General features: G+C 45.4%; 1 protein-coding gene across 6 annotated transcripts in view; it reads right to left on the minus strand.

The window, feature by feature from the left end:
• The window catches only part of LOC110495112 (myosin-10), a 99,601-nt gene that overhangs the window by 38,718 nt on the left and 34,149 nt on the right, over positions 1-26,734 (minus strand). The window contains exons 4-8 of one of the 6 annotated variants that reach the window (XM_036949464.1): positions 13,687-13,714; positions 11,336-11,438; positions 2,517-2,546; positions 2,252-2,269; positions 1,133-1,150 (exon numbers count right to left, since the gene is read on the minus strand). In XM_036949464.1, coding sequence (XP_036805359.1) covers positions 1,133-1,150; positions 2,252-2,269; positions 2,517-2,546; positions 11,336-11,438; positions 13,687-13,714 — 197 coding nt within the window. Of the gene's footprint in view, positions 1-1,132; positions 1,151-2,251; positions 2,270-2,516; positions 2,547-11,329; positions 11,439-13,686; positions 13,715-26,734 lie in introns of all 6 variants that reach the window. The other 5 variants (XM_036949463.1, XM_036949466.1, XM_036949465.1 and 2 more) reach the window with 5 other exon arrangements.

Below are 26,734 nucleotides of genomic sequence, written 5' to 3' on the forward strand. Positions count from 1 at the left end.
CACAAGAAGTCACTGCTGGACAGACGTTACAAAGCACATGTTCACAAGCAGAATACCACTTCAGTGACTGTTGGGAGAGTGCGAATGAAGCAGGCAACTGGACTTGTGTTTGTGGTTTTGGGAACAGGAACAAACCCCCACCCCTCCAGGGGAAGTCAGAATAACTTTCTGTGTAAACTCCTCCCTCATGGCAAAGCAGGGAGCAGATGAAAGGCTTGCGAAGACAGGAAGAAGCAGTTCTAAGGGGATTCATTAGTGAGCTAAGTAGCACTGCCACTGAGACACAAACGGCAAAATTCACAGTCAACACCCCGTGGTGAATTCAATAAAGTACAAAGATTAAAATCCCCATTATCGTCCCTGCTGGGCGCTCTGTGGCTGGGTCTGTGTAGATCAAGCAGAGGAGAGGCTGCTGTAGGTCTTGGACCATGTCATGGCCCTATCTCCCTGGGGGAGTCCGTTGAGCTGAGCTCTGGGCTGTGGTCCCCTTGGCTCTCCCTCCCTAGCTGCTCTCCTCCAGAGTCCTACTCCAGCTCCAGTTAGCTGGAAGGCAACTGACTATTTAGTAAAGCCTGCTATGGCTATTTGGCAGCACCAGCACCTCGCGAGTGAAAAGCTCTCCAGCAGGCTCACCGGGAGCCAAATTGAACGCGGGAGAGAAGTTTGTGACGAGGTCCTGACAGGAGTCTTGCTCAATGTCTGCCAGTATAACAGTGGAACATATTACAAATGCACTGTTTATGACTTGTGGTGTATGATTGTTTCAAATGGGATATATGTCAGTTAGGAAGTGGGAAACGTGTTTATTAGTATGTATTAAACCAGGAAGTCATGTTTATTTTCCAGAATCTGAGATATTTGAAAGAAGCAGTGCCAACTATAGGTAAGAACAGGGACACCACACAGTGCATGGAGTGGATTAAAACTAAACTAGTTTAGTCCCAAAGGTGATAGAAACAAAAGCTGCAATTGGGTCCCCATTGACAACCATAAAAGGGACAGACATACAGAATAGTACACAGAGACAATAGCAGCACCTTTACAGGATATTCTGCCCATTGTGTTTTGAGCTAGTCTAGTGAGTGGAGTGCGGTGGGTGAGAGAGGTGAGGGACGGACTACATGCTACTCACATAGAACAGGGCTCCACTCTGTAGTCAAGGGGCAGATTGTCAAATGTTACCATGGAAATAAACAGGAAGTGTTAATGGTCATGGATGCTAAACACACATACAGGATATGCATACCGTACATACACACCAAGTAAGACAATTACAGGTAGTACTTAAAGACAATTCTGACTGGGCTAAATAATGCATAAAGGCAAACGGTTTAAGTGAAATCTACAGTAGTACACTAAAACAGGAAGCAGGGGAATGGATATGTTATTCTGAGAGGCTCTATTCCAAGAAGCTATCTCACTGACGGTTGCAAATCCATATGTTTCTCATATTAGCCTTGGGGGCAGTGTGCCATAGTGAGCGTCACATCTTTATTCAGAACACCTGCCCTCAGGTGCTCATCTGCCCTCATGTGCCATTTCCATGATCTTCACAGTATCAACAAGACCTACAGCAGCTGGTGGTATTAATATATAATATTAAGCTACTGAACTAACTACTGTAATGACAACCACAGCCAGACAGTCTGCTTTTCAGTAATGTCCATTAACTGACCTCGTGTGTGTTTCTGGTCTTGTTCTTCTGATCCTCGTGGGGAACTGAAATGTCCAAATGTCCCTCACAAGGATAGTAAAACGAGGAAAATTCTCCCTTGTGGAGACATTTCCCACGTCCTCATGAGGACAAAGGCTACTTTAAGCTTAGGGGTTAGGTTTAGGGTTACAATTAGAGTTAGGGTTAGGCATTACGGTTGGGTTTAGGGGTTAAGGAAAATAGGATTTTAAATGGAAATACATTTTAGGTCCCCACGAGGATAGAAGAACGTGTGTCTGTGTGTGTCAGTTCCATCTTCAGACTCAGGAATATATGCCTTCATCTCTATTTCAACGTCTTACTGCTCAACTTCTACTCGGCATTGTTCAAAAATAGCTCACATAGTACGGCATTGTCTGCCAAACTTTGACTGGTGGTGACCAAACACAACAAAGACATGTATATGACTTTCATCTAGTGTGGAATTACAACATTTGCAAGCACATTTTACAGTACAGTACATTGCATTGGTCCACAGGTATACATGGAAAAGCTGCATTCACATAAATATTCATGCCAGATTTAAAGTTTACTTACGACATGATTATTTTCCGCCTGATAGAAAGAGAATCTGGGTCAATACCCAAACTTTGTTTGTCTAATTCTTGCGCAGATGTCAACATTACACATACTCTGCATTCTTCACAGTGTGCAAGAAAATAACCAATGGCACCATTTCACAAGACATAAATATATTAAATTGCCACTAGCTTTACATAACAGTAGGTCCGTTTGGGAGAAGAAAGTTGGTGATGCAACATGCACATGAACGAGGTGTTGAGAAGAAAGTGTAAAGACTTGCCTGTAGTTTTACTGGTTTAGGCGACTCTGGCTGTTTGTTGCAAATAAACAAACGCAAATATGTTAGAGGGTTGTGCACGCCAGCGCAATCTATAGAGCCCACTATAGGTGCTACTGTAGGATGTGTTCACTTTGGCAACACACATCATGGGACTGGAGCGCGTCTATATGGATTCTTAACACATTTACAGGCATGTTATGCAAAAAAACATCCTGTATATATTGGCACATTTTATCAATTGGTACATTTTTATAAACTGGGTGGTTCGAGCCCTGAATGCTGATTGGCTGAAAGCCATGGTATATCACACTGTATACCCCGGGTATGACAAAACATGTATTTTTACTGTTCTAATTAAGTTGGTAACCAGTTTATAATAGCTCCGCGTTGTGTCGTGCCTAAGAACAGCCCTTAGCTGTGATATATTGGCCATATACCCCACCCACTCGTGCCTTATTGCTTAATGAGCCTATTTTTGACTGCCGTGGTAATGTTCCAGCATCACATAACTACAGAAGGACCTGACCCTTTCGTGACCTCATCGCACAGCCCATGTCCACTGTCAGACACTGTTGTCCTCTAATGATTATGCCCCCATTATCATATGGATCTATCTGATATGGATTAACCTCTCTGATCTCCCCATCCCGGATCCGGGATCGTGAATACAGACTCAAGCTCATTACCATAACGCAACGTTAACTATTCATGAAAATCGCAAATTAAATGAAATTAATTTTGGGTTGGAGTTGGAGTTAATCCACTGCACTTTAAATACCAGTGGATCAGACTGGCCTGTTATAAGGAGGACATTGTGGATCAAACTGTCCTGGTATTAGGGGGACATTGTGGATCAAACTGGCCTGGCATTTAGGGGGACATTGTGGATTAAACTGACCTGGTATTAGGGGGACATTGTGGATCAAACTGGCCTGGTATTAGGGGGATATTGTAGATTAAACTGGCCTGGTATTAGGGGGACATTGTGGATCAAACTGGCCTGGCATTTAGGGGGACATTATGGATTAAACTGACCTGGTATTAGGGGGACATTGTGGATCAAACTGGCCTGTTATTAGGGGGACATTGTGGCTCAGACTGGCCTGGTATTAGAGGGACATTGTGAATTAGTCTGGCTTGGTATTAGGGGGACATTGTGTCTCAGACTGTGGCTCAGACTGGCCTGGTATTAGAGGGTCATTGTGAATTAGACTGGCTTGGTATTAGGGGGACATTGTGAATTAGACTGGCCTGGTATTAGGGGGACATTGTGGATAAAACTATCCTGGTATTAGGGGGACATTGTGGATAAAACTATCCTGGTATTAGAGGGACATTGTGGATCAAACTGTCCTGGTATTAGAGGGACATTGTGGATCAAACTGTCCTGGTATTAGAGGGACATTGTGGATAAAACTATCCTGGTATGAGGGGGACATTGTGGATCAAACTGGCCTGGCATTTAGGGGGACATTGTGGATTACACTGACCTGGTATTAGGGGGACATTGTGGATCAAACTGGCCTGGCATTTAGGGGGACATTGTGGATTAAACTGACCTGGTATTAGGGGGACATTGTGGATCAAACTGGCCTGACATTTAGGGGGACATTGTGGATTACACTGACCTGGTATTAGGGGGACATTGTGGATCAGACTGGCCTGGTATTAGGTGGACATTGTGGATCAGACTGGCCTGGTATTAGGTGGACATTGTGGATCAAACTGGCCTGGCATTTAGGGGGACATTATGGATTAAACTGACCTGGTATTAGGGGGACATTGTGGATCAAACTGGCCTGTTATTAGGGGGACATTGTGGCTCAGACTGGCCTGGTATTAGGTGGACATTGTGGATCAAACTGGCCTGGCATTTAGGGGGACATTATGGATTAAACTGACCTGGTATTAGGGGGACATTGTGGATAAAACTATCCTGGTATTAGGGGGACATTGTGAATTAGACTGGCCAGGTATTAGGGGGACATTGTGGATTAAACTGGCCTGGTATTAGGGAACTTTGTGGATCAGACTGGCCTGATATTAGGGGGACATTGTGGATCAGACTGGCCCGGTATTAGGGGACTTTGTGGATCAGACTGGCCTGGTATTAGGGGACTTTGTGGATCAGACTGGCCTGGTATTAGGGGACTTTGTGGATCAGACTGGCCTGGTATTAGGTGGACATTGTGGATCAGACTGGCCTGGTATTAGGTGGACATTGTGGATCAAACTGGCCTGGCATTTAGGGGGACATTATGGATTAAACTGACCTGGTATTAGGGGGACATTGTGGATCAAACTGGCCTGTTATTAGGGGGACATTGTGGCTCAGACTGGCCTGGTATTAGAGGGACATTGTGAATTAGTCTGGCTTGGTATTAGGGGGACATTGTGACTCAGACTGTGGCTCAGACTGGCCTGGTATTAGAGGGTCATTGTGAATTAGACTGGCTTGGTATTAGGGGGACATTGTGAATTAGACTGGCCTGGTATTAGGGGGACATTGTGGATAAAACTATCCTGGTATTAGAGGGACATTGTGAATTAGTCTGGCTTGGTATTAGGGGGACATTGTGTCTCAGACTGTGGCTCAGACTGGCCTGGTATTAGAGGGTCATTGTGAATTAGACTGGCTTGGTATTAGGGGGACATTGTGAATTAGACTGGCCTGGTATTAGGGGGACATTGTGGATAAAACTATCCTGGTATTAGGGGGACATTGTGGATAAAACTATCCTGGTATTAGAGGGACATTGTGGATCAAACTGTCCTGGTATTAGAGGGACATTGTGGATCAAACTGTCCTGGTATTAGAGGGACATTGTGGATAAAACTATCCTGGTATTAGGGGGACATTGTGGATAAAACTATCCTGGTATTAGGGGGACATTGTGGATAAAACTATCCTGGTATTAGGGGGACATTGTGGATCAAACTGGCCTGGCATTTAGGGGGACATTGTGGATTACACTGACCTGGTATTAGGGGGACATTGTGGATAAAACTGGCCTGGCATTTAGGGGGACATTGTGGATTAAACTGACCTGGTATTAGGGGGACATTGTGGATCAAACTGGCCTGGTATTAGGGGGACATTGTCGCTCAGACTGGCCTGGTATTAGGGGGACATTGTGAATTAGACTGGCTTGGTATAAGGGGGACATTGTGACTCAGACTGGCCTGGTATTAGAGGGGCATTGTGAATTAGACTGGCTTGGTATTAGGGGGACATTGTGCTTAAAACTATCCTAGTATTAGGGGGACATTGTGGATAAAACTATCCTGGTATTAGGGGGACATTGTGAATTAGACTGGCCAGGTATTAGGGGGACATTGTGGATTAAACTGGCCTGGTATTAGGGAACTTTGTGGATCAGACTGGCCTGATATTAGGGGGACATTGTGGATCAGACTGGCCCGGTATTAGGGGACTTTGTGGATCAGACTGGCCTGGTATTAGGGGACTTTGTGGATCAGACTGGCCTGGTATTAGGGGACTTTGTGGATCAGACTGGCCTGGTATTAGGTGGACATTGTGGATCAGACTGGCCTGGTATTAGGTGGACATTGTGGATCAAACTGGCCTGGCATTTAGGGGGACATTATGGATTAAACTGACCTGGTATTAGGGGGACATTGTGGATCAAACTGGCCTGTTATTAGGGGGACATTGTGGCTCAGACTGGCCTGGTATTAGAGGGACATTGTGAATTAGTCTGGCTTGGTATTAGGGGGACATTGTGACTCAGACTGTGGCTCAGACTGGCCTGGTATTAGAGGGTCATTGTGAATTAGACTGGCTTGGTATTAGGGGGACATTGTGAATTAGACTGGCCTGGTATTAGGGGGACATTGTGGATAAAACTATCCTGGTATTAGGGGGACATTGTGGATAAAACTATCCTGGTATTAGAGGGACATTGTGGATCAAACTGTCCTGGTATTAGAGGGACATTGTGGATCAAACTGTCCTGTATTAGAGGGACATTGTGGATAAAACTATCCTGGTATTAGGGGGACATTGTGGATAAAACTATCCTGGTATTAGGGGGACATTGTGGATAAAACTATCCTGGTATTAGGGGGACATTGTGGATCAAACTGGCCTGGCATTTAGGGGGACATTATGGATTACACTGACCTGGTATTAGGGGGACATTGTGGATCAAACTGTCCTGGTATTAGAGGGACATTGTGGATCAAACTGTCCTGGTATTAGAGGGACATTGTGGATAAAACTATCCTGGTATTAGGGGGACATTGTGGATCAAACTGGCCTGGCATTTAGGGGGACATTGTGGATTACACTGACCTGGTATTAGGGGGACATTGTGGATCAAACTGGCCTGGCATTTAGGGGGACATTGTGGATTAAACTGACCTGGTATTAGGGGGACATTGTGGATCAAACTGGCCTGACATTTAGGGGGACATTGTGGATTACACTGACCTGGTATTAGGGGGACATTGTGGATCAAACTGGCCTGGTATTAGGGGGACATTGTCGCTCAGACTGGCCTGGTATTAGGGGGACATTGTGAATTAGACTGGCTTGGTATAAGGGGGACATTGTGACTCAGACTGGCCTGGTATTAGAGGGGCATTGTGAATTAGACTGGCTTGGTATTAGGGGGACATTGTGCTTAAAACTATCCTAGTATTAGGGGGACATTGTGGATAAAACTATCCTGGTATTAGGGGGACATTGTGAATTAGACTGGCCAGGTATTAGGGGGACATTGTGGATTAAACTGGCCTGGTATTAGGGAACTTTGTGGATCAGACTGGCCTGATATTAGGGGGACATTGTGGATCAGACTGGCCCGGTATTAGGGGACTTTGTGGATCAGACTGGCCTGGTATTAGGGGACTTTGTGGATCAGACTGGCCTGGTATTAGGGGACTTTGTGGATCAGACTGGCCTGGTATTAGGTGGACATTGTGGATCAGACTGGCCTGGTATTAGGTGGACATTGTGGATCAAACTGGCCTGGCATTTAGGGGGACATTATGGATTAAACTGACCTGGTATTAGGGGGACATTGTGGATCAAACTGTTCTGTTATTAGGGGGACATTGTGGCTCAGACTGGCCTGGTATTAGAGGGACATTGTGAATTAGTCTGGCTTGGTATTAGGGGGACATTGTGTCTCAGACTGTGGCTCAGACTGGCCTGGTATTAGAGGGTCATTGTGAATTAGACTGGCTTGGTATTAGGGGGACATTGTGAATTAGACTGGCCTGGTATTAGGGGGACATTGTGGATAAAACTATCCTGGTATTAGGGGGACATTGTGGATCAAACTATCCTGGTATTAGAGGGACATTGTGGATCAAACTGTCCTGGTATTAGAGGGACATTGTGGATCAAACTGTCCTGGTATTAGAGGGACATTGTGGATAAAACTATCCTGGTATTAGGGGGACATTGTGGATAAAACTATCCTGGTATTAGGGGGACATTGTGGATAAAACTATCCTGGTATTAGGGGGACATTGTGGATCAAACTGGCCTGGCATTTAGGGGGACATTGTGGATTACACTGACCTGGTATTAGGTGGACATTGTGGATAAAACTGGCCTGGCATTTAGGGGGACATTGTGGATTAAACTGACCTGGTATTAGGGGGACATTGTGGATCAAACTGGCCTGGTATTAGGGGGACATTGTCGCTCAGACTGGCCTGGTATTAGGGGGACATTGTGAATTAGACTGGCTTGGTATAAGGGGGACATTGTGACTCAGACTGGCCTGGTATTAGAGGGGCATTGTGAATTAGACTGGCTTGGTATTAGGGGGACATTGTGCTTAAAACTATCCTAGTATTAGGGGGACATTGTGGATAAAACTATCCTGGTATTAGGGGGACATTGTGAATTAGACTGGCCAGGTATTAGGGGGACATTGTGGATTAAACTGGCCTGGTATTAGGGAACTTTGTGGATCAGACTGGCCTGATATTAGGGGGACATTGTGGATCAGACTGGCCCGGTATTAGGGGACTTTGTGGATCAGACTGGCCTGGTATTAGGGGACTTTGTGGATCAGACTGGCCTGGTATTAGGGGACTTTGTGGATCAGACTGGCCTGGTATTAGGTGGACATTGTGGATCAGACTGGCCTGGTATTAGGTGGACATTGTGGATCAAACTGGCCTGGCATTTAGGGGGACATTATGGATTAAACTGACCTGGTATTAGGGGGACATTGTGGATCAAACTGGCCTGTTATTAGGGGGACATTGTGGCTCAGACTGGCCTGGTATTAGAGGGACATTGTGAATTAGTCTGGCTTGGTATTAGGGGGACATTGTGACTCAGACTGTGGCTCAGACTGGCCTGGTATTAGAGGGTCATTGTGAATTAGACTGGCTTGGTATTAGGGGGACATTGTGAATTAGACTGGCCTGGTATTAGGGGGACATTGTGGATAAAACTATCCTGGTATTAGGGGGACATTGTGGATAAAACTATCCTGGTATTAGAGGGACATTGTGGATCAAACTGTCCTGGTATTAGAGGGACATTGTGGATCAAACTGTCCTGTATTAGAGGGACATTGTGGATAAAACTATCCTGGTATTAGGGGGACATTGTGAATTAGACTGGCCAGGTATTAGGGGGACATTGTGGATTAAACTGGCCTGGTATTAGGGAACTTTGTGGATCAGACTGGCCTGATATTAGGGGGACATTGTGGATCAGACTGGCCCGGTATTAGGGGACTTTGTGGATCAGACTGGCCTGGTATTAGGGGACTTTGTGGATCAGACTGGCCTGGTATTAGGGGACTTTGTGGATCAGACTGGCCTGGTATTAGGTGGACATTGTGGATCAGACTGGCCTGGTATTAGGTGGACATTGTGGATCAAACTGGCCTGGCATTTAGGGGGACATTATGGATTAAACTGACCTGGTATTAGGGGGACATTGTGGATCAAACTGGCCTGTTATTAGGGGGACATTGTGGCTCAGACTGGCCTGGTATTAGAGGGACATTGTGAATTAGTCTGGCTTGGTATTAGGGGGACATTGTGACTCAGACTGTGGCTCAGACTGGCCTGGTATTAGAGGGTCATTGTGAATTAGACTGGCTTGGTATTAGGGGGACATTGTGAATTAGACTGGCCTGGTATTAGGGGGACATTGTGGATAAAACTATCCTGGTATTAGGGGGACATTGTGGATAAAACTATCCTGGTATTAGAGGGACATTGTGGATCAAACTGTCCTGGTATTAGAGGGACATTGTGGATCAAACTGTCCTGTATTAGAGGGACATTGTGGATAAAACTATCCTGGTATTAGGGGGACATTGTGGATAAAACTATCCTGGTATTAGGGGGACATTGTGGATAAAACTATCCTGGTATTAGGGGGACATTGTGGATCAAACTGGCCTGGCATTTAGGGGGACATTATGGATTACACTGACCTGGTATTAGGGGGACATTGTGGATCAAACTGGCCTGGCATTTAGGGGGACATTGTGGATTAAACTGACCTGGTATTAGGGGGACATTGTGGATCAAACTGGCCTTACATTTAGGGGGACATTGTGGATTACACTGACCTGGTATTAGGGGGACATTGTGGATCAAACTGGCCTGGTATTAGGGGGACATTGTCGCTCAGACTGGCCTGGTATTAGGGGGACATTGTGAATTAGACTGGCTTGGTATAAGGGGGACATTGTGACTCAGACTGGCCTGGTATTAGAGGGGCATTGTGAATTAGACTGGCTTGGTATTAGGGGGACATTGTGCGTAAAACTATCCTAGTATTAGGGGGACATTGTGGATAAAACTATCCTGGTATTAGGGGGACATTGTGAATTAGACTGACCTAGTATTAGGGGGACATTGTGGATCAAACTGGCCTGGCATTTAGGGGGACATTGTGGATTAAACTGACCTGGTATTAGGGGGACATTGTGGATCAAACTGGCCTGACATTTAGGGGGACATTGTGGATTACACTGACCTGGTATTAGGGGGACATTGTGGATCAAACTGGCCTGGCATTTAGGGGACATTGTGGATTACACTGACCTGGTATTAGGGGGACATTGTGGATCAAACTGGCCTGGTATTAGGGGGACATTGTGGCTCAGACTGGCCTGCTATTAGAGGGACATTGTGAATTAGTCTGGCTTGGTATAAGGCGGACATTGTGACTCAGACTGGCCTGGTATTAGAGGGGCATTGTGAATTAGACTGGCTTGGTATTAGGGGGACATTGTGAATTAGACTGGCCTGGTATTAGGGGGACATTGTGCTTAAAACTATCCTGGTATTAGGGGGACATTGTGGATAAAACTATCCTGGTATTAGGGGGACATTGTGGATCAAACTGCCCTGGTATTAGAGGGACATTGTGGATCAAACTGTCCTGGAATTAGTGGGACATTGTGGATCAGACTGGCCTGGTATTAGGGGACTTTGTGGATCAGACTGTCCTGGTATTAGGGGACTTTGTGGATCAGACTGGCCTGGTATTAGGGGACTTTGTGGATCAGACTGGCCTGGTATTAGGGGACTTTGTGGATCAGACTGGCCTGGTATTACGGGATTTTGTGGATCAGACTGGCCTGGTATTAGGGGGACATTGTGGATCAGACTGGCCTGGTATTAGGGGGACATTGTGGGCCGTACAAGTTGTTAACTCTCCTCTTTCATCAGTTACCCCTCAATAGAAAGACATACTGTAACTGTGACATTTAGAACAGAGCTTAGGGGGAGATCTAGAGGTGTGGTAGGGAGATAAACATGGCAGGGGGAATATAGAGAAAGAAAAGACAGAAACTTACAGTTACAGGAATGCTGTGGTCTTTTTTTCCTTTATGGGAGGAAGCCACATGTGCAAGGTACTGGATGACCTTTTTAGTGTTTTCTGTCTTTCCAGCACCAGATTCACCTCTGAGAAGATAGAAAACACACAAGACAGATTCCTAGGTTAGTAGATGGGGATGAATGAAGTGTGCGTGTGTGTGTGTGTGTGTGTGTGTGTGTGTGTGTGTGTGTGTGTGTGTGTGTGTGTGTGTGTGTGTGTGTGTGTGTGTGTGTGTGTGTGTGTGTGTGTGTGTGTGTGTGTGTGTGTGTGTGTGCGTGCGTGTGTGTGTGTGTGTGTGTGTGTGCGTGCGTGCGTGCGTGCGTGTCGGAACTGTCTTTCTGACTGGCAGATGTTTTTGCGAGGAGATTATGGCACTTGGGAAACTCCATAAACAGACTGGAGCTGGGATTGAGAGAGCTAGCCACGCTCTGCTCCCTGCAACTCCGCTAAACAACAAATGAATGAAAATAAACCACAGTTGCAAGGTTTATCGGATGAGGCGGTGTGTAGCTGGGCTTTTGTGTATCTATATGTGCTGTTTATTTTCTTTGCGCTAGTTTAGTTCAGCGGCTGTGGTTGAGGGCGGGACTCACGGACCCACAGCGATGACAGCTTTAGAGCAAGGAAGTATGTTTTTGCAAGCTCTTCAAGCCATGCAGAAAGAATCCTATCCCCAAGTGACACTTACTGTACAGTAACGTCAACACACAATGCATACCAGTGGTTTTAAAATAGGTACTCATTCTACATAATCGCGGGTGGTTACCATTGAACCTTCTCCCAGATCTCAAGCTCAATGCTAGGTTATATCTATTTGAGCAAAATGATCTGCAAAATAAAACTAACGACATGATGATCCTCAAATAAATGACAAGGCCCCTGAATACTCACTGAGTGTAAAACGAATTACCATAACAAAGTAATGTGTTGTTTCTTTCATATTCCCCTTACCTGGCTATGTGGTGAAGTCCTATCGTAGTCTAGTCTAGTATTATGAATATGTTGTATGGCTGATGAGTTGTGTGTTTAGTGTTGAGCTCAATAACCACCGGGAACAGAGGGTGTTTCTGGCTGCGTCTGAAATGAAGGGGCTCTGGTCAAAAGTAGTGCACTATATAGGCATGGGTGCTATAGGGTGCTATTTTAGACACAGACCGTGAGTGAGTGATTGCGTCAATGTCCATGAGGTTGGCATTGAACTTTAAGTGTTAGATTCCTCAGGTTGGTTCGCCTTGCTGCAGAGGAGACGACTCATATTCTCAGGGACTGACTTACAATCACATGGCATCTCTGTGCAGCATTTACATTGCTATGACCACCATCTCCTACAGTGTGTGTGTGTGTGTGTGTGTGTGTGTGTGTGTGTGTGTGTGTGTGTTTGTCACAGTTGGCATATAAAAGCATCAGAGCAGATGTGAGATTTTATGATAGTGTTCAAGCCACACTTCCGACATCCATCCAAATTCTTCCATGCTTCCAGACTTAGTCATGTATGGTGAGAGGTTAGGAAAATATGTGTTGACTGGTGGCTTGTAGCCCTGGCGGCTCCAGGGACATTTTGGGTGGTGGTGGATTGGGTTCAGACCAGCGCAGGGAGAGAACACACACACCTGGAGAAACTTTACCCTGTATACTCTTTTACACATCATCGGTGTAGGCCTGTCACAGGGGCTTACAATGAGATGCCACGCTGACATGTTTCTTGGCAGCATTAATGTCATCTGTAGATATTGGGCGCTAGACTGGAATACAGCCAACGGGTAAAGGGTAAAGGGTAAAGTGTGTGTGTGTGTGTGTGCGCGCCAGAAATACCAAACATTTCCCAGCTTCCCAGCTTCCCTGCCCCAAGCCTAAGTCTCTTTCCCGTAAGTGTCTGTCTCACTGTTCTGTGTCACTAAGTTGCTCCTTTTGAAATAGCTATAGAGGCCTCTGGCTCTGTTCTAGTTCAATTCAATCGATTCCTCTTTCGACCTATAATCAGTGCTAAGTACATTCATGTCGGCTTCAATAGGCTACACTTCATTCGTAGTTGAATAGAGCTTCTGCAGGAATGCAATGCAGCAGGTCATTTCCCCATTTCATTTTCGGGACAACTAGGTGATGAAGAGACGCGCATAACAAAGATAATTGAGTCGTGAATGTTATGCAATTAAGCTGGCGCTGCATGGCCTTTCTAAACCATCTGGTCCAAACCAGTGACGTGTGGTATGCAGGCTGGATGCGAGGAATCAAACTGAGAAGACACTTTCCTGTAAATCCAGCAACCCATGCAACACAGTTACACGGAAAGAGAGAAGAAAAGGGCTGGGCAGACAAGGCTCAGAGGTTACTCACGTGCAGAGAATTGATTGGTCCTCTCGGTCTGGGAGGGAGAGAGAAAGAGGGAGAGAGAGAGGGGGAGAGAGGGAAATAGAGAAATGGGTGGGGAGAGAAAGAGAGAGAAAGAGAGAGAGAGAGAAATTATACACAGTGTCAGCATTTAGCATACTCATCGGGCAATGGCCCAATCCCCAAAATCCCTCTTTCAAAATGAAATGAGTTCTTGTACCAAATGTATCACTGACAGACGTACACCAAAGTCATTTTACAGAACATAGCCAACTTTACTGAGCTTGGTGAGTTTGCCATCGAATGAGATACTCCCTTCAAACAGGTTGAAGGTCATTGTCTGCACCAGGAACGAAATGTAATTTCACTAAACATTTCAAAAGCCTCAGGATCCAGACATTTCACAGGTGTTCTGAGGCACACAAAATGGAGGAGGAATCGAGGAGTCTTTCAAAGGAAAGCTTTGTAGTGCCAAACCTCTGCATTACAGAGATAAGGGCTGACAGTGTACCTTGTCGCTATTAGGCTGGGGAATTGAGGGAAGCTGAGCGTAAAACTGCTGAAAGCTACACTCTTAGAAAAAAAGAGTTCCAAAAGGGTTCTTCGGCTGTCCCCATAGAACCCCTTTTGGTTCCAGGTAGAACTCTTTTTGATTCCATGTAGAACCTTCTGTGGAAAGGGTTATACATGGAAACCAAAAGGGTTCTAATTAGCACCTTTTTTTCTAAGGCTGTATGTCGGCTATGTCCATCATGTACATGTAGCCTATGTGAAAACAGTTTACACATGAACTCATTGAACTCAGTCAGACCACGGTAGGCGCAATACTGCAACCAAATGCCATCTTTCCCTGTATGTACAGTCTTGTTATTTTAGAGCCCTGTATCACTGAACTGGTTGGCTGATGACAGAAACACAGCTCTCTAGGAAGAAGGCAGAGCATCAATGTGATTTACAGTCAGCAGGAAATAGAGGAGAGAGAGAGAGGAGAAAGAAGCAGGAGGGAGCCATTTGAAGTGACAGTGAGGTTGAGACAGGTTGCCGACAACAAGCCAATCACGGAGCTCCTTCTCATCTAATTGGCTGAGGTGAACGAGGGCACCACAATGGGTTTTTTATTACATGTTTTTATTTCACCTTTATTTAACCAGGTAGGCTAGTTGAGAACAAGTTCTCATTTACAACTGCGACTGCAACCTGGCCAAGATAAAGCAAAGCAGTGTGACACAAACAACAACACAGAGTTACACATGGAGTAAACAAACATACAGTCAATAACACAATAGGAAAAAAGTCTATATACAGTGTGTGAAAATGAGGTAAGATAAGCGAGGTAGGCAATAAATAGGCCATAGTGGCAAAACAATTACAATTTAGCAATTAAAAACTGGAATGATAGATGTGCAAAAGATGAATGTGCAAGTAGAGATACTGGAGTACAAAGGAGTAAAAAAGAAAAAAGAAATAACAGTATGGGGATGAGGAAGTTGGATGGGCTATTTACAGATGGGCTATGTACAGGTGCAGTGATCTGTGAGCTGCTCTGACAGCTGGTGCTTAAAGTTAGTGAGGGAGATATGGGTATCCAGCTTCAGTGATTGTTGAAATTAGTTCAAGTCATTGGCAGCAGATAACAGGAAGGAAAGGGGGCCAATGAGGAATTGGCTTTGGGGGTGACCAGTGAGATATACCTGCTGGAGCGCATGCTACGGATGGGTGCTGTTATGATGACCAGTGAACTGAGATAAGGCGGGGTTTAACCTGGCAAATACTTATAGATGACCTGTTGCCAGTGGGTTTGGCGACGAATATGAAGCGAGGGCCAGCCAACGAGAGCATAAAGGTCGCAGTGGTGGGTAGTATATGGGGCTTTGGTGACAAAATGGATGGCACTGTGATAGACTGAATCCATTTTGCTGAGTAGAGTGTTGGGGGCTATTTTGTAAAAGACATCGCCGAAGTCAAGGATCGGCAGGATAGTCAATTTTACAAGGGTATATTTGGCAGCATGAGTGAATGATGCTTTGTTGCGAAATAGGAAACCGATTCTAGATTTAATTTTGGATTGGAGATGCTTAATGTGAGTCTGGAAGGAGAGTTTACAGTCTAACCAGACACCTAGGTATTTGGAGTTGTCCACATATTCCACAAGTCAGAACCGTCCAGAGTAGTGATGCTGGACGGGAGGGCAGGTGCGGGCAGCGATCGGTTGAAGAGCATGCATTTAGTTTTACTTGCATTTAAGAGCAGTTGGAGGCCACGGAAGGAGAGTTATATGGCCTTGGCCAGGTCGATGAATACAGCTGCACAGTATTGTCTCTTATCGATGGCGGTTATGATATCTATCGTTTAGGACCTTGAGCGTGGCTGAGGTGCACCCATGACCAGCTTTGAAACCAGATTGCATAGCGGAGTAGGTACGGTGGGATTCGAAATGGTCGGTGATCTGTTTAACTTGGCTTTCGAAGACCTTAGAAAGGCAGGGTAGGATAGATATAGGTCTGTAGCAGTTTGGGTCTAGAGTGTCTCCCCTTTGAAGAGGGGGATGACCGCGGCAGCTTTCCAATCTTTGGGGATCTCAGACGATACGAAAGAGGTTGAACAAGCTAGTAATAGGGGTTGCAACAATTTCGGCAGATTACTTTAGGAAGAGAGGGTCCAGATTGTCTAGCCCGGCTGATTTGTAGGGGTCCAGATTTTGCAGCTCTTTCAGAATAAGCTATCTGGATTTGGGTGAAGGAGAAATGGGGGAGGCTTGGGCAAGTTGCTGTGGGGGGTGCAGGGGTGTTGACCAGCGTAGGGGTGGCCAGGTGGAAAGCATGGCCAGCTGTAGAACAATACTTATTGAAATTCTCAATTATTGTGTCCCAGAACTTTTTGGAGTTTGTGCTGCAGGGTGCAAATTTCTGTTTGAAAAAGCTAGCCTTTGCTTTCCTAACTGCCTGTGTATATTGGTTCCTAACTTCCCTGAAAAGTTGCATATCGCGGGGGCTATTTGATGCTAATGCTGTACGCCACAGGATGTTTTTGTGCTGGTCAACGGCAGTCAGGTCTGCAGTGAACCACGGGCTACATCTATTCCTGGTTCTACATTTTTTGAATGGGGCATGCTTATTTAAGATGGTGAGGAAAACACTTTTAAAGAATAATCAGGCATCTTCTACTGACGGAATGAGGTCAATATCCTTCCCGGATATCCGGGCCAGGTCTTTTAAGAAGGCCTGCTCGCTGAAGTGTTTTCGGGAGCGTTTGACAGTGATGAGGGGTGGTCATTTGACAGCAGACCCATTACGGACGCAAGCAATGAGGCAGTGATCGCTGAGATCCTGGTTGAAGACAGCAGAGGTGTATTTGGAGGGCAGGTTGGTTAGGATGATATCTATGAGGGTGCCTGTGTTTACGGATTTGGGGTTGTACCTGGTAGGTTCATTGATAATTTGTGTGAGATTGAGGGCATCAAGCTTAGATTGTAGGATGGCCGGGGTGTTAAGCATGTCCCAGTTTAGGTCGCCTAACAGCAGGAGTTCTGAAGTTTGATGGGGGGCAATCAATTCACATATGGTGTCCAGGGAACAGCTGGTTTGATTTAATTTTCTTAACTCGACTGGATTTCATTCATTGTAAGCAGATTTGACATTGGGTTGCATAACTTCTTCAGATTAGAGTAAGTTACTGGAGAATCAGAACAGCTCTACACAGTACTGGTGGTTGACGCTAATGTACATGACTTAACATCTGTCCAGTTAATAGGTGATGGAAATATTTTAGATTTTTTGTAACCACAGTTTCATATATTTTGTAAGTCTTTCATTGGGGGGGAGGGTACAGGTACAATATACAAATTAATATAATTTAATATTCAGTTCATATTTACCTGTGGGCTGCCACTCAAAAAATAAAATAAAAAAACATTTAGATAAAATATACATAAATACAAAGTATTGATCATTATGATCATATTACAGAGTTATAATACATTTAGTATGTAAAGATTCATGCTAGTAGTCCAAGTAATTGCCACCAGATCATGTTTCTAAGACTTCATTCCTCGCACTCGTATACACCACATAAAGCACTGTCTGCCACCAGACCAAACTGACACAATGGGAGGCATCCGATCAGTCCCCGGAAGCAGTGGGCTCCAAATGAACCCAAGTTCGTGGCTGCCGGCCAGGTTTGCACCAGAGAGTGGCAGTAGAGAGGAGCGTAAGGGGGGTGTTGAGGTGGGGGGTGGTGAGGTGTGAGATCATGGGAACTAACTGTGGTTCGGCTGCCAGCATCAGCGCCTCCTCAGGCCTCTCAGCTGTGTCACATGCCTGGCAAAGCTGGAGTACCACAGATAAGACAAAGGCCATCAGCTCCCTTCCCTTCTGCAGTGAGTCCCTTCCTCTGGGCTCCGGCGGAGACCACTGACGACAGATAGACCTTTGTGGTCTGTTCTGGCTGTGAGTCTGACGAGGACTGGGCTCTTTTCACCAAGGCAGAGCAAGGGGCTGATCCACAGTAAGAGGCAGAGCATGGGGCTGACCCACAGTAAGCGGCAGAGCATGGGGCTGACACACAGTAAGGGGCATAGGGGTGACCCACAGTAAGAGGCAGAGCATGGGCAGACCCACAGTAAGGGGCATAGGGGTGGCCCACAGCAAGAGGCAGAGCATGGGTAGACCCACAGTAAGAGGCAGAGCATGGGGCTGACCCACAGTAAGGGGCATAGGGGTGGCCCACAGTAAGAGGCAGAGCATGGGCAGACCCACAGTAAGGGGCATAGGGGTGGCCCACAGCAAGAGGCAGAGCATGGGTAGACCCACAGTAAGGGGCATAGGGGTGACCCACAGAAGCAGAGCATGGGGCTGACCCACAGTAAGAGGCAGAGCATGGGGCTGCCACACAGTAAGAGGCAGAGCATGGGGCTGACCCACAGTAAGAGGCAGAGCATGGGGCTGACCCACAGTAAGAGGCAGAGCATGGGGCTGACCCACAGTAAGAGGCAGAGCATGGGGCTGCCACACAGTAAGAGGCAGAGCATGGGGCTGCCACACAGTAAGAGGCAGAGCATGGGGCTGCCACACAGTAAGAGGCAGAGCATGAGGTTGACCCAAAGTAAGGGCCCAGAAGCACAGCAGTGAGCTAGTTTATAGAGGGAAAGGTGGGAACATAACTGACCAGATTTCCCATATGAAGTTTCATAGCCTAAGTGCCATGTGCCGAGTTCTCAGACTGGACTATAATAGACCATGACCAATATAGCATAAGAGAGAGAGCTGCTCACACCAGCAATGACTCATCAGGAGCAGAACAGCATCGTAGCCCTGAAGACAGCCTTCTGTCCAATCTGTAACTCTACCAAGGAGGAGCACTTCTATGTTTGATGGCCTTTAGCCCAGAAGACATCAATAACATGATTGTGTCTGGGAATACACTCCTTATTAGGTTTAAAGAGTTTCCATCCAATCTGGGAGAGTCATGATGAGCAGTGGAAAGGTGGATGGAACGGATTGTGACGCATTATTAGATTGTCTCCTGTGAGGTACCGTAGTCAATCATTCAAGACAGGGATGCATCTTCTCCTTCATAGGGGGTGTGTATTTTCCTGTATTCACCAAAGGACTAACACTTGTCTCTAGGCTAAGCGTTATCAGCTTTTCAAGGACGTCAATGACCCAAATTATTTAATTTCCAAAGTTTTGAGGCTGAAGGAGGCTGAAGAAATTTGGCTTGTCACCTAAAACCCTGACAAACTTTTACAGACACACAATCGAGAGCATCCTGTCGGGCTGTATCACCGCCTGGTACGGCAACTGCACCACCCTCAACTGCAAGGCTCTCCAGAGGGTGGTGCGGTCTACACAACGCATCACCGGGGGCACACTACCTGCCCTCCAAGACACCTACAGCACAAGATGTCACAGGAAGGCCAAAAAGATCATCAAGGACAACAACCACCTGAGCCACTTCATGTTCACCCCGCTACCATCCAGAAAGCGAGGCAAGTACAGGTGCATCAAAGCTGGGACCGAGAGACTGAAAAACAGCTATCTCAAGTAGAGATCGACGATTAGGATTTTTCAACGCCGATACAGAAACCGATTATTGGAGGACCAAAAAAAGACGATACCAATTAATTAGCCCATTTTTGTATATATATATTTGTAATAATGACAATTACAACAATACTAAATGAACATTGAACACTTTTATTTTAACTTAATATAATACATCAATAAAATCAATTTAGTCTCAAATAAATAATGAAACATGTTCAATTGGGTTTAAATAATGCAAAAACAAAGTGTTGGAGAAGAAAGTAAAAGTGCAATATGTGCCATGTAAAAAAAAAAAAAAAAGTTCCTTGCTCAGAACATGAGAACATATGAAAGCTGGTGGCTCCTTTTAACATGAGTCTTCAATATTCCCAGGTAAGAAGTTTTAGGTTATAGTTATTATAGGACTATTTCTCTCTATACCATTTGTATTTCATACACGTTTCACTTTTGGATGTTCAAATAGGTACTTTAGTATTGCCAGCCTAATCTCGGGAGTTGATAGGCTTGAAGTCATAAACAGTGCAATGCTTGAAGCATTGCGAAGAGCTGCTGGCAAACGCAGTAAAGTGCTGTTTGAATGAATGCTTACGGGCCTGCTGCTGCCTACCACCGCTCAGCCAGACTGCTCTATCAAATCATAGGCTTAATTATAATATAATAGCACACAGAAATACGAACCGTAGGTCATTAATATGGTCAAATCCGGAAACAATCATTTCGAAAACAAAACGTTTATTCTTTCAGTGAAATACGGAACAGTTCTGTATTTTATCTAACGGGTGGCATCCATAAGTCTAAATATTACTGTTACATTGCACAACCTTCAATGTTATGTTATAATTACGTATAATTATGGGAAATTAGTTCGCAACGAGCCAGGTGGCCCAGACTGTTGACTCTGCGTGCAATGAACACAAGAGAAGTGACACAATTTCCCTAGTTTAATATTGCCTGCTAACATGAATTTCTTTTAACTAAATATGCAGGTTTAAAAATATATACTTCTGTGTATTGATTTTAAGAAAGGCATTGATGTTTATGGTTAGGTACATTCGTGCAACGATTGCGCTTTTATCGCAAATGCGCTTTCATTAAATCATCCCCCGTTTGGCGAAGTTGGCTGTCTTTGTTAGGAAGAAATAGTCTTCACGCAGTTCGCAACAAGCCAGTTGGCCCAAACTGCTGCATATACCCTGACTCTGTTGCACAGAACGCAAGAGAAGTGACACAATTTCCCTAGTTAAAAGAAATTCATGCTAGGAGGCAATATTAACTAAATATGCAGGTTTAAAAATATATACTTGTGTATTGATTTTAAGAAAGCGTTGATGTTTATGGTTAGGTACACATTGGTGCAACGACAGTGCTTTTTTCGCAAATGCGCTTGTTAAATCACCCGTTTGGCGAAGTAGGCTTTGATTCAATGATAAATTAACTGGCACCGCATCGATTATATGCGCAGGACAAGCTAGATAAACTAGTAATATCATCAACCATATGTAGTTAACTAGTGATTAAGTTAAGATTGATTGTTTTTTATAAGATACGTTTAAGGCTAGCTAGCACCTTACCTTGGCTCCTTGCTGCACTCGCATAACAGGTAGTCAGCCTGCCACACAGTCTCCTCGTGGAGTGCAATGTAATCGGCCAAAACAACATTGGTTTTATTAGATTTCCTAATAATCTCAGGAATTTCACCCCGACCTACGAGACGGCTAGATGGGTGCACTACAAAGCAATCCGATGAATTCATGTGAAATTTGGAATTGTCGCTGTGATGTAACAAGTGATGAATTTAACGTGTCGTGTTCAAATCTAGCAGGTCTTCACCATCTCTTAGGAACAGAGAGAGAGGTGCTACTGGTTTCCATCTTTGTCTGACACTGAGTTTGGGTTGCTGCTGGGCATTCAAGTAGGTACTGTAAATTGCCTCTCCATTCATCCTCACTTAGCGGATTAAAAGGCTTGTGGAGAAAAGTCTTGACGTGCAATTAAATTAGTTATACCACCAATGTATTATTGGCTACATGGCATGATGTTGCCATTTGTTGTTGGCAGCCGGTCATATTAATGTTTGCTTTGCGTCGCAAATATTAATTCTTTGACGTAATAATCATGTTTTTGACCACATCTGAAGAACTACATTGGAAACCGTTTGATATTAAACCAGACTCAGAAGCGGGACATGTTTCATTTGCTTCTCCCTTCTCCAAATGGGTTTTCCCCCTTTTCTGTCTGAGCTGAGGCCAACAGTCTTTCACCGTTTCCGCTACAGATTCTACACATGGCGGCTGGACACTGACATTTCCCATGACCTCTTCCTGAGTCACTGGAAATGACACTCTCTCTCTCGGATATTAAGGTCTTTCACACCCCTGGACACGGTAACGACACAAGCCTGTGCAATAGACTAAGACCCTTTAAAAGCCATCAGAGGAAGGGATGATACCTGAATAGTTGCTCAATGTCCCTGAAGGTGAGGCTTTGTCTGGACCTGGCCTCCTGGAGGGAATGTTCGGATGCAATTTCTGTCCTGGATGAGCTCATTTGCGGTCATTCAACCATGAAACTGCACGCACCAACTCTTAAGAAATGCTAATGTCCTTCGCTACAGTAGCCGTAACTATTCTAATTTGGCCCAGTATTGTCACAGAGAGAGAGGCAGTCCTGGCCCGGTCTTCTGATGGAGGGAGAGGGCTGGTTTGAAAGAGTGAACTGGAGAGAGGAGAGAGGCCAGAGCTGGATGGGTTGTTCTGTAGATAGGGATGCCTGAGGAAAACAGGGTGGGGGGGGGGGGACTCAGGCACAACTGGATGGCTCATCAGGGACAGTGCAGCTTCCTTGATTTGAGCAGGTTCTTCCTGGCTTTGATGACGGACGGGGGGCCTGGCTTGACACATTCTCACTGATGCACAAGGATTTACAGGCATTTCATTGTATGATGTCATCATCCACTGCTCTATGCACGGCCGTACTGAGAAGCACGAGCAACACATCATTGTATCATCCTTCCTGTATCTCCCTTCACATCAAAAACCCTGATCTCTTTCAGACACAAACACAGCCCAGACAGCAAGGCTGATGTGGGAACATCTCTCACTTTATCTGGCCAGCTGCAGATGCGGGAAGGATATAATCGAGTCAAGAGGACGTTCTTGAATTCCATTCATTCATGCCAATGCATTGACCTCAACAACCTCTCCAAGATCGTAAAACTCTGATGACTATTTGAGGGGTGGGCATAGATGGAGAACCAAGCAGAGCTGTTATTTCTGAAACAGTGTTTTATAGTCTAGTCATGAGAACCGTTGTGTGGGATTCACATGATTGGTAGTGTTCTTTCCAGCTTCACATGACTTGATTATTTTGGATGGCCTCACGAGGCTGCTCCACGGAATAGGATAGGATTGGTTGTTAAAATATTTGAGGAAAGAATACAAATGATTTAAAAACCTATTCAGTTGTACGGTGTTTGGCCAATTCTTTAGTAACGGACTGTCTCATGGGAGGGAAAAAGGCAGTACCAAAGTTTTGTTATTAATGCTCAAAATAATAGAATAATTACTTAATAATTTATAGCCTAATTAACAAGTTCAACACCAGGCTTGGATGGATGGCTCCACTTGAGCTCCTCCACAGACCATAGACAACAAAAACAAAACACACATCACCATCTTTCAAACCTGTGACAAAGTGAAAAATGGGAGGACATCTTGGGCACAGTGGCTCTGCGTGTGGCGTTTGTGACGGAGAGGAGACAAGGGAGGATAGGACGAGGGAGAGAAGAGCAGAGGGGGGCAGAGGGAGCTGATCTCAGCCCACAGACAGTGAGCTCATTGTGACCCTGTGCTGTTAACAAAGTGGTTTTGAAGGAGGAAGACCTCAGAAACCAGTTTGATATAAATAGAGGCACAACACATCCACTGGGCCGTGGTGGATAATGAAGACAAACTGGTGGTCTGTAGCTTTAATTGAGGATAGTCTAGTTTTCATCAGTTTAAGAAAAAAGAGGAAATGTCTCAAAATGAACTGAGCACTGATAACTTATAGCAGATGCACTCTTCAACAAATAAGGCATCATCCAAGTGTTGTGTGGTGAGCAGTAGTATGTCAGTCAGCAGATATCAGAGTCCAAACCAGAGTAAAATGAAGATCATTGTTGGTTGGCCTGGCTCCTCCAGGGGAAGTTCCAACCAGCCACGAGACAGGGGGGATAGGTCCTATCTCACACTGTAGACTGTGGGCAGGCTGCTTCCCCACTACCCCCCTCCCCTTCAGATCCCCCCCACCCCTGCTGGATTGATGCAGTGACCGGACTCATTCCACACATTCCAGTTCACATCCCTGCCAGCCACGAGCATCAAGCTCAATTCTAACGAAAAGTGTGCTCATGCTGGAAATAGAATGCATATGGGTGAGAGAGAATAGACATTCCGTGAGTGTCAACAGCATCATAGCACGTCAAATTAGCAAGCAATTCTATTTTTCACGCGTTTACACGGAGCAATTCTGGTAAAATAACCAGATAGATTGCTTGGGGTCGTTTGTAGAAAATAATTAGGGAAGATCATTACAATTCCTCTATGCTAAGTAGACTAAATATGTAGTTTAAAATGTATTGGGCTGTAAGCTAAGGTCGCAGACTACCTGTGTTGATAGCATTGGCATGTAGCCTTGGCAGGCTACGTCTGGAAAACTTGAGGACCGCTTACGTAGAAGAACAAGAAAGACTTGGTTGTTTATAAACGACTCGGGTTTAGCACAGGTACGTACGGTGGCTCCCGTAGGACATCTAAGGAACTCACAACAATAACTCTCAGGGGCTTCATAGGGAACCTAGATAACTGTTAATTATGGATTTTCATTGGCATACGCTATGCAGTGTATGTGAATTAACGCTCGCTAAGGGCGTCTCTCCATGTGATTTCGGCTTCACTCTAGACTAAGGCAGAAGGCAAGCCTCTCGTTCACATCTGCTGTATGACGACACCTGTACTGACCATATGGACAAATACCTGGCCATGTACAAAGAACACCTGTACTGACCATGTATGGACAAATACCCGGCCATATACGGAAAACACCTGTACTGAACATGTATGGACTGCTCTATCCATTTGACTGACTGAGGAACATTGGGTGTTTACAGCCTTTCCACAATAAAAATGAGATGTGGGTTTTGTTGCCCTGGCCTGTACATTCAGAAGGACCAGGTCCAACATCCTAAAATGTTGTTGACAGTTTAACTGTAATTCAGCAAGCAGGGGAGCGAAGGATTGCTGGTGGACTTGGCCAATTTTGCAGTCTACAATGTGTGGAGAAGGATGGAAAAGCTATCCCATTAAAGCATTAGAGTGGTCAGTTTGTTAGTATAACACCTCAGGAGCAGTTAATAGCCTGTACATCGGGCAGGACTCCAGCAGTGCTCAAGGGTCTAGTCAGATTATACTGTATTTACACTGAGTGTACAAAATATGACACTTTCCATGACATATACTGACCAGGTGAATCCAGGTGAAAGCTATAATCCCTTATTGATGTCAACTGTTAAATCCATGTTACCGTGTCATTATAAAACAGTTAATTCCAGCAAGGCATTATGATTGGTCGAGAGGCGTTCACAGCCTGCAAAGCTGTTTTTGACAGCTAACAGCTGGCAGGCGGTCAATAGGGGGTTTTGGACTGTTTCTCTGTGCCTGGTCCCTGTTAGCCGTCATCTGTGCTTAATGCAGTCAATATAACACTCACAAAAACAAACACTGTGGAGTGCCTGCTTGTGAATGGGGTCTAAGAGGCAAAACCCCTGGCCCCTGAAACGGCCATTAAACCGCTGTGGCAGGGCTTCTGATATGGGGCCATTAAACTGCAGTGGCAGGGCTTCTGATATGGGGCCATTAAACTGCAGTGGCAGGGCTTCTGATATTGGGCCATTAAACTGCAGTGGCAGGGCATCTGATAATGGGGCCATTAAACTGCAGTGGCAGGGCTTCTGATATGGGGCCATTCAACAGCAGTGGCAGGGCTTCTGCTATGGGGCCATTAAATTGCAGTGGCAGGGCTTCTGCTATGGGGCCATTAAACTGTAGGGGCAGGGCTTCTGCTATGGGGCCATTAAACTGCAGTGGCAGGGCTTCTGATACGGACAGACCCAGCAAATCTAGTTTCCATTTCCAACGTGGATCTTTCCTGAGAAATGGGTCCTTAGAAGAGAAATGTGTTAGGCTAGGCTAACTAGGCAGATTCATCATTTTGAGAAGTTAGACAGCCCCGGACATCTGGACATTTATTCAGTGTGTGTTGTTTACGTGACCCAGACCAAGGCACCTGGTACAGTACACGTCTAGGAAATCTGTGTTTAATATTTACCTCAGGAGTGAGATAAATTACAGGAGACAGGTTGTGTACTACTGGACTACAGCTGCCACAGCAAGGACAGAAGGAGTGACGGGGAGTGACAGAAAGTAAGGGAAGGGAATCTCAATTAAGCCAGAGCCTGAGGCCTTGTCCTACTTCAATATTTAGAATACTTAGATCACGGGGCATAATGCAATGTAACACACACCTGCCATTCTGGTAAAGTAATAGAGACCCAGCAGTTGAAAGTCTGATGACAAAAAAGTAGCCCATTATTAAGAGCTTACCAAGGCCCTGAGGACTTTCAACAGGGCTCATTTACTGTATGTTAGCTCTGCCAAAAGCCAATCCATACTGGGTGACAACACAGAGAGGAATTCTCCCTGTGAGTACGGCACATAGTGTATTTTTTTCAGATGAGTGGACAGCCAATGTGGCTCAGGCCTGACTGAGGAACAGAACCAGCTGTCCCGAGACGGGCGACCAACCGCACCGCGCAGGAATTTGGCGGGTAGTGGTTTGAAGTGATTTTTCATTAGTCACACAAACTAGAGGAACTGATTGTGACCTCATCTACAACTTCCCGGAGAAGCCAGCCACAAGACCACCTGCCGGACCGTCAGAAAGGCCCCCTTAGAGCACGGATTCCTGTAACG

The sequence above is a fragment of the Oncorhynchus mykiss genome, chromosome 17 (genome assembly GCF_013265735.2).
Source record: "Oncorhynchus mykiss isolate Arlee chromosome 17, USDA_OmykA_1.1, whole genome shotgun sequence".
In the NCBI taxonomy this organism is placed as follows: domain Eukaryota; kingdom Metazoa; phylum Chordata; class Actinopteri; order Salmoniformes; family Salmonidae; genus Oncorhynchus; species Oncorhynchus mykiss.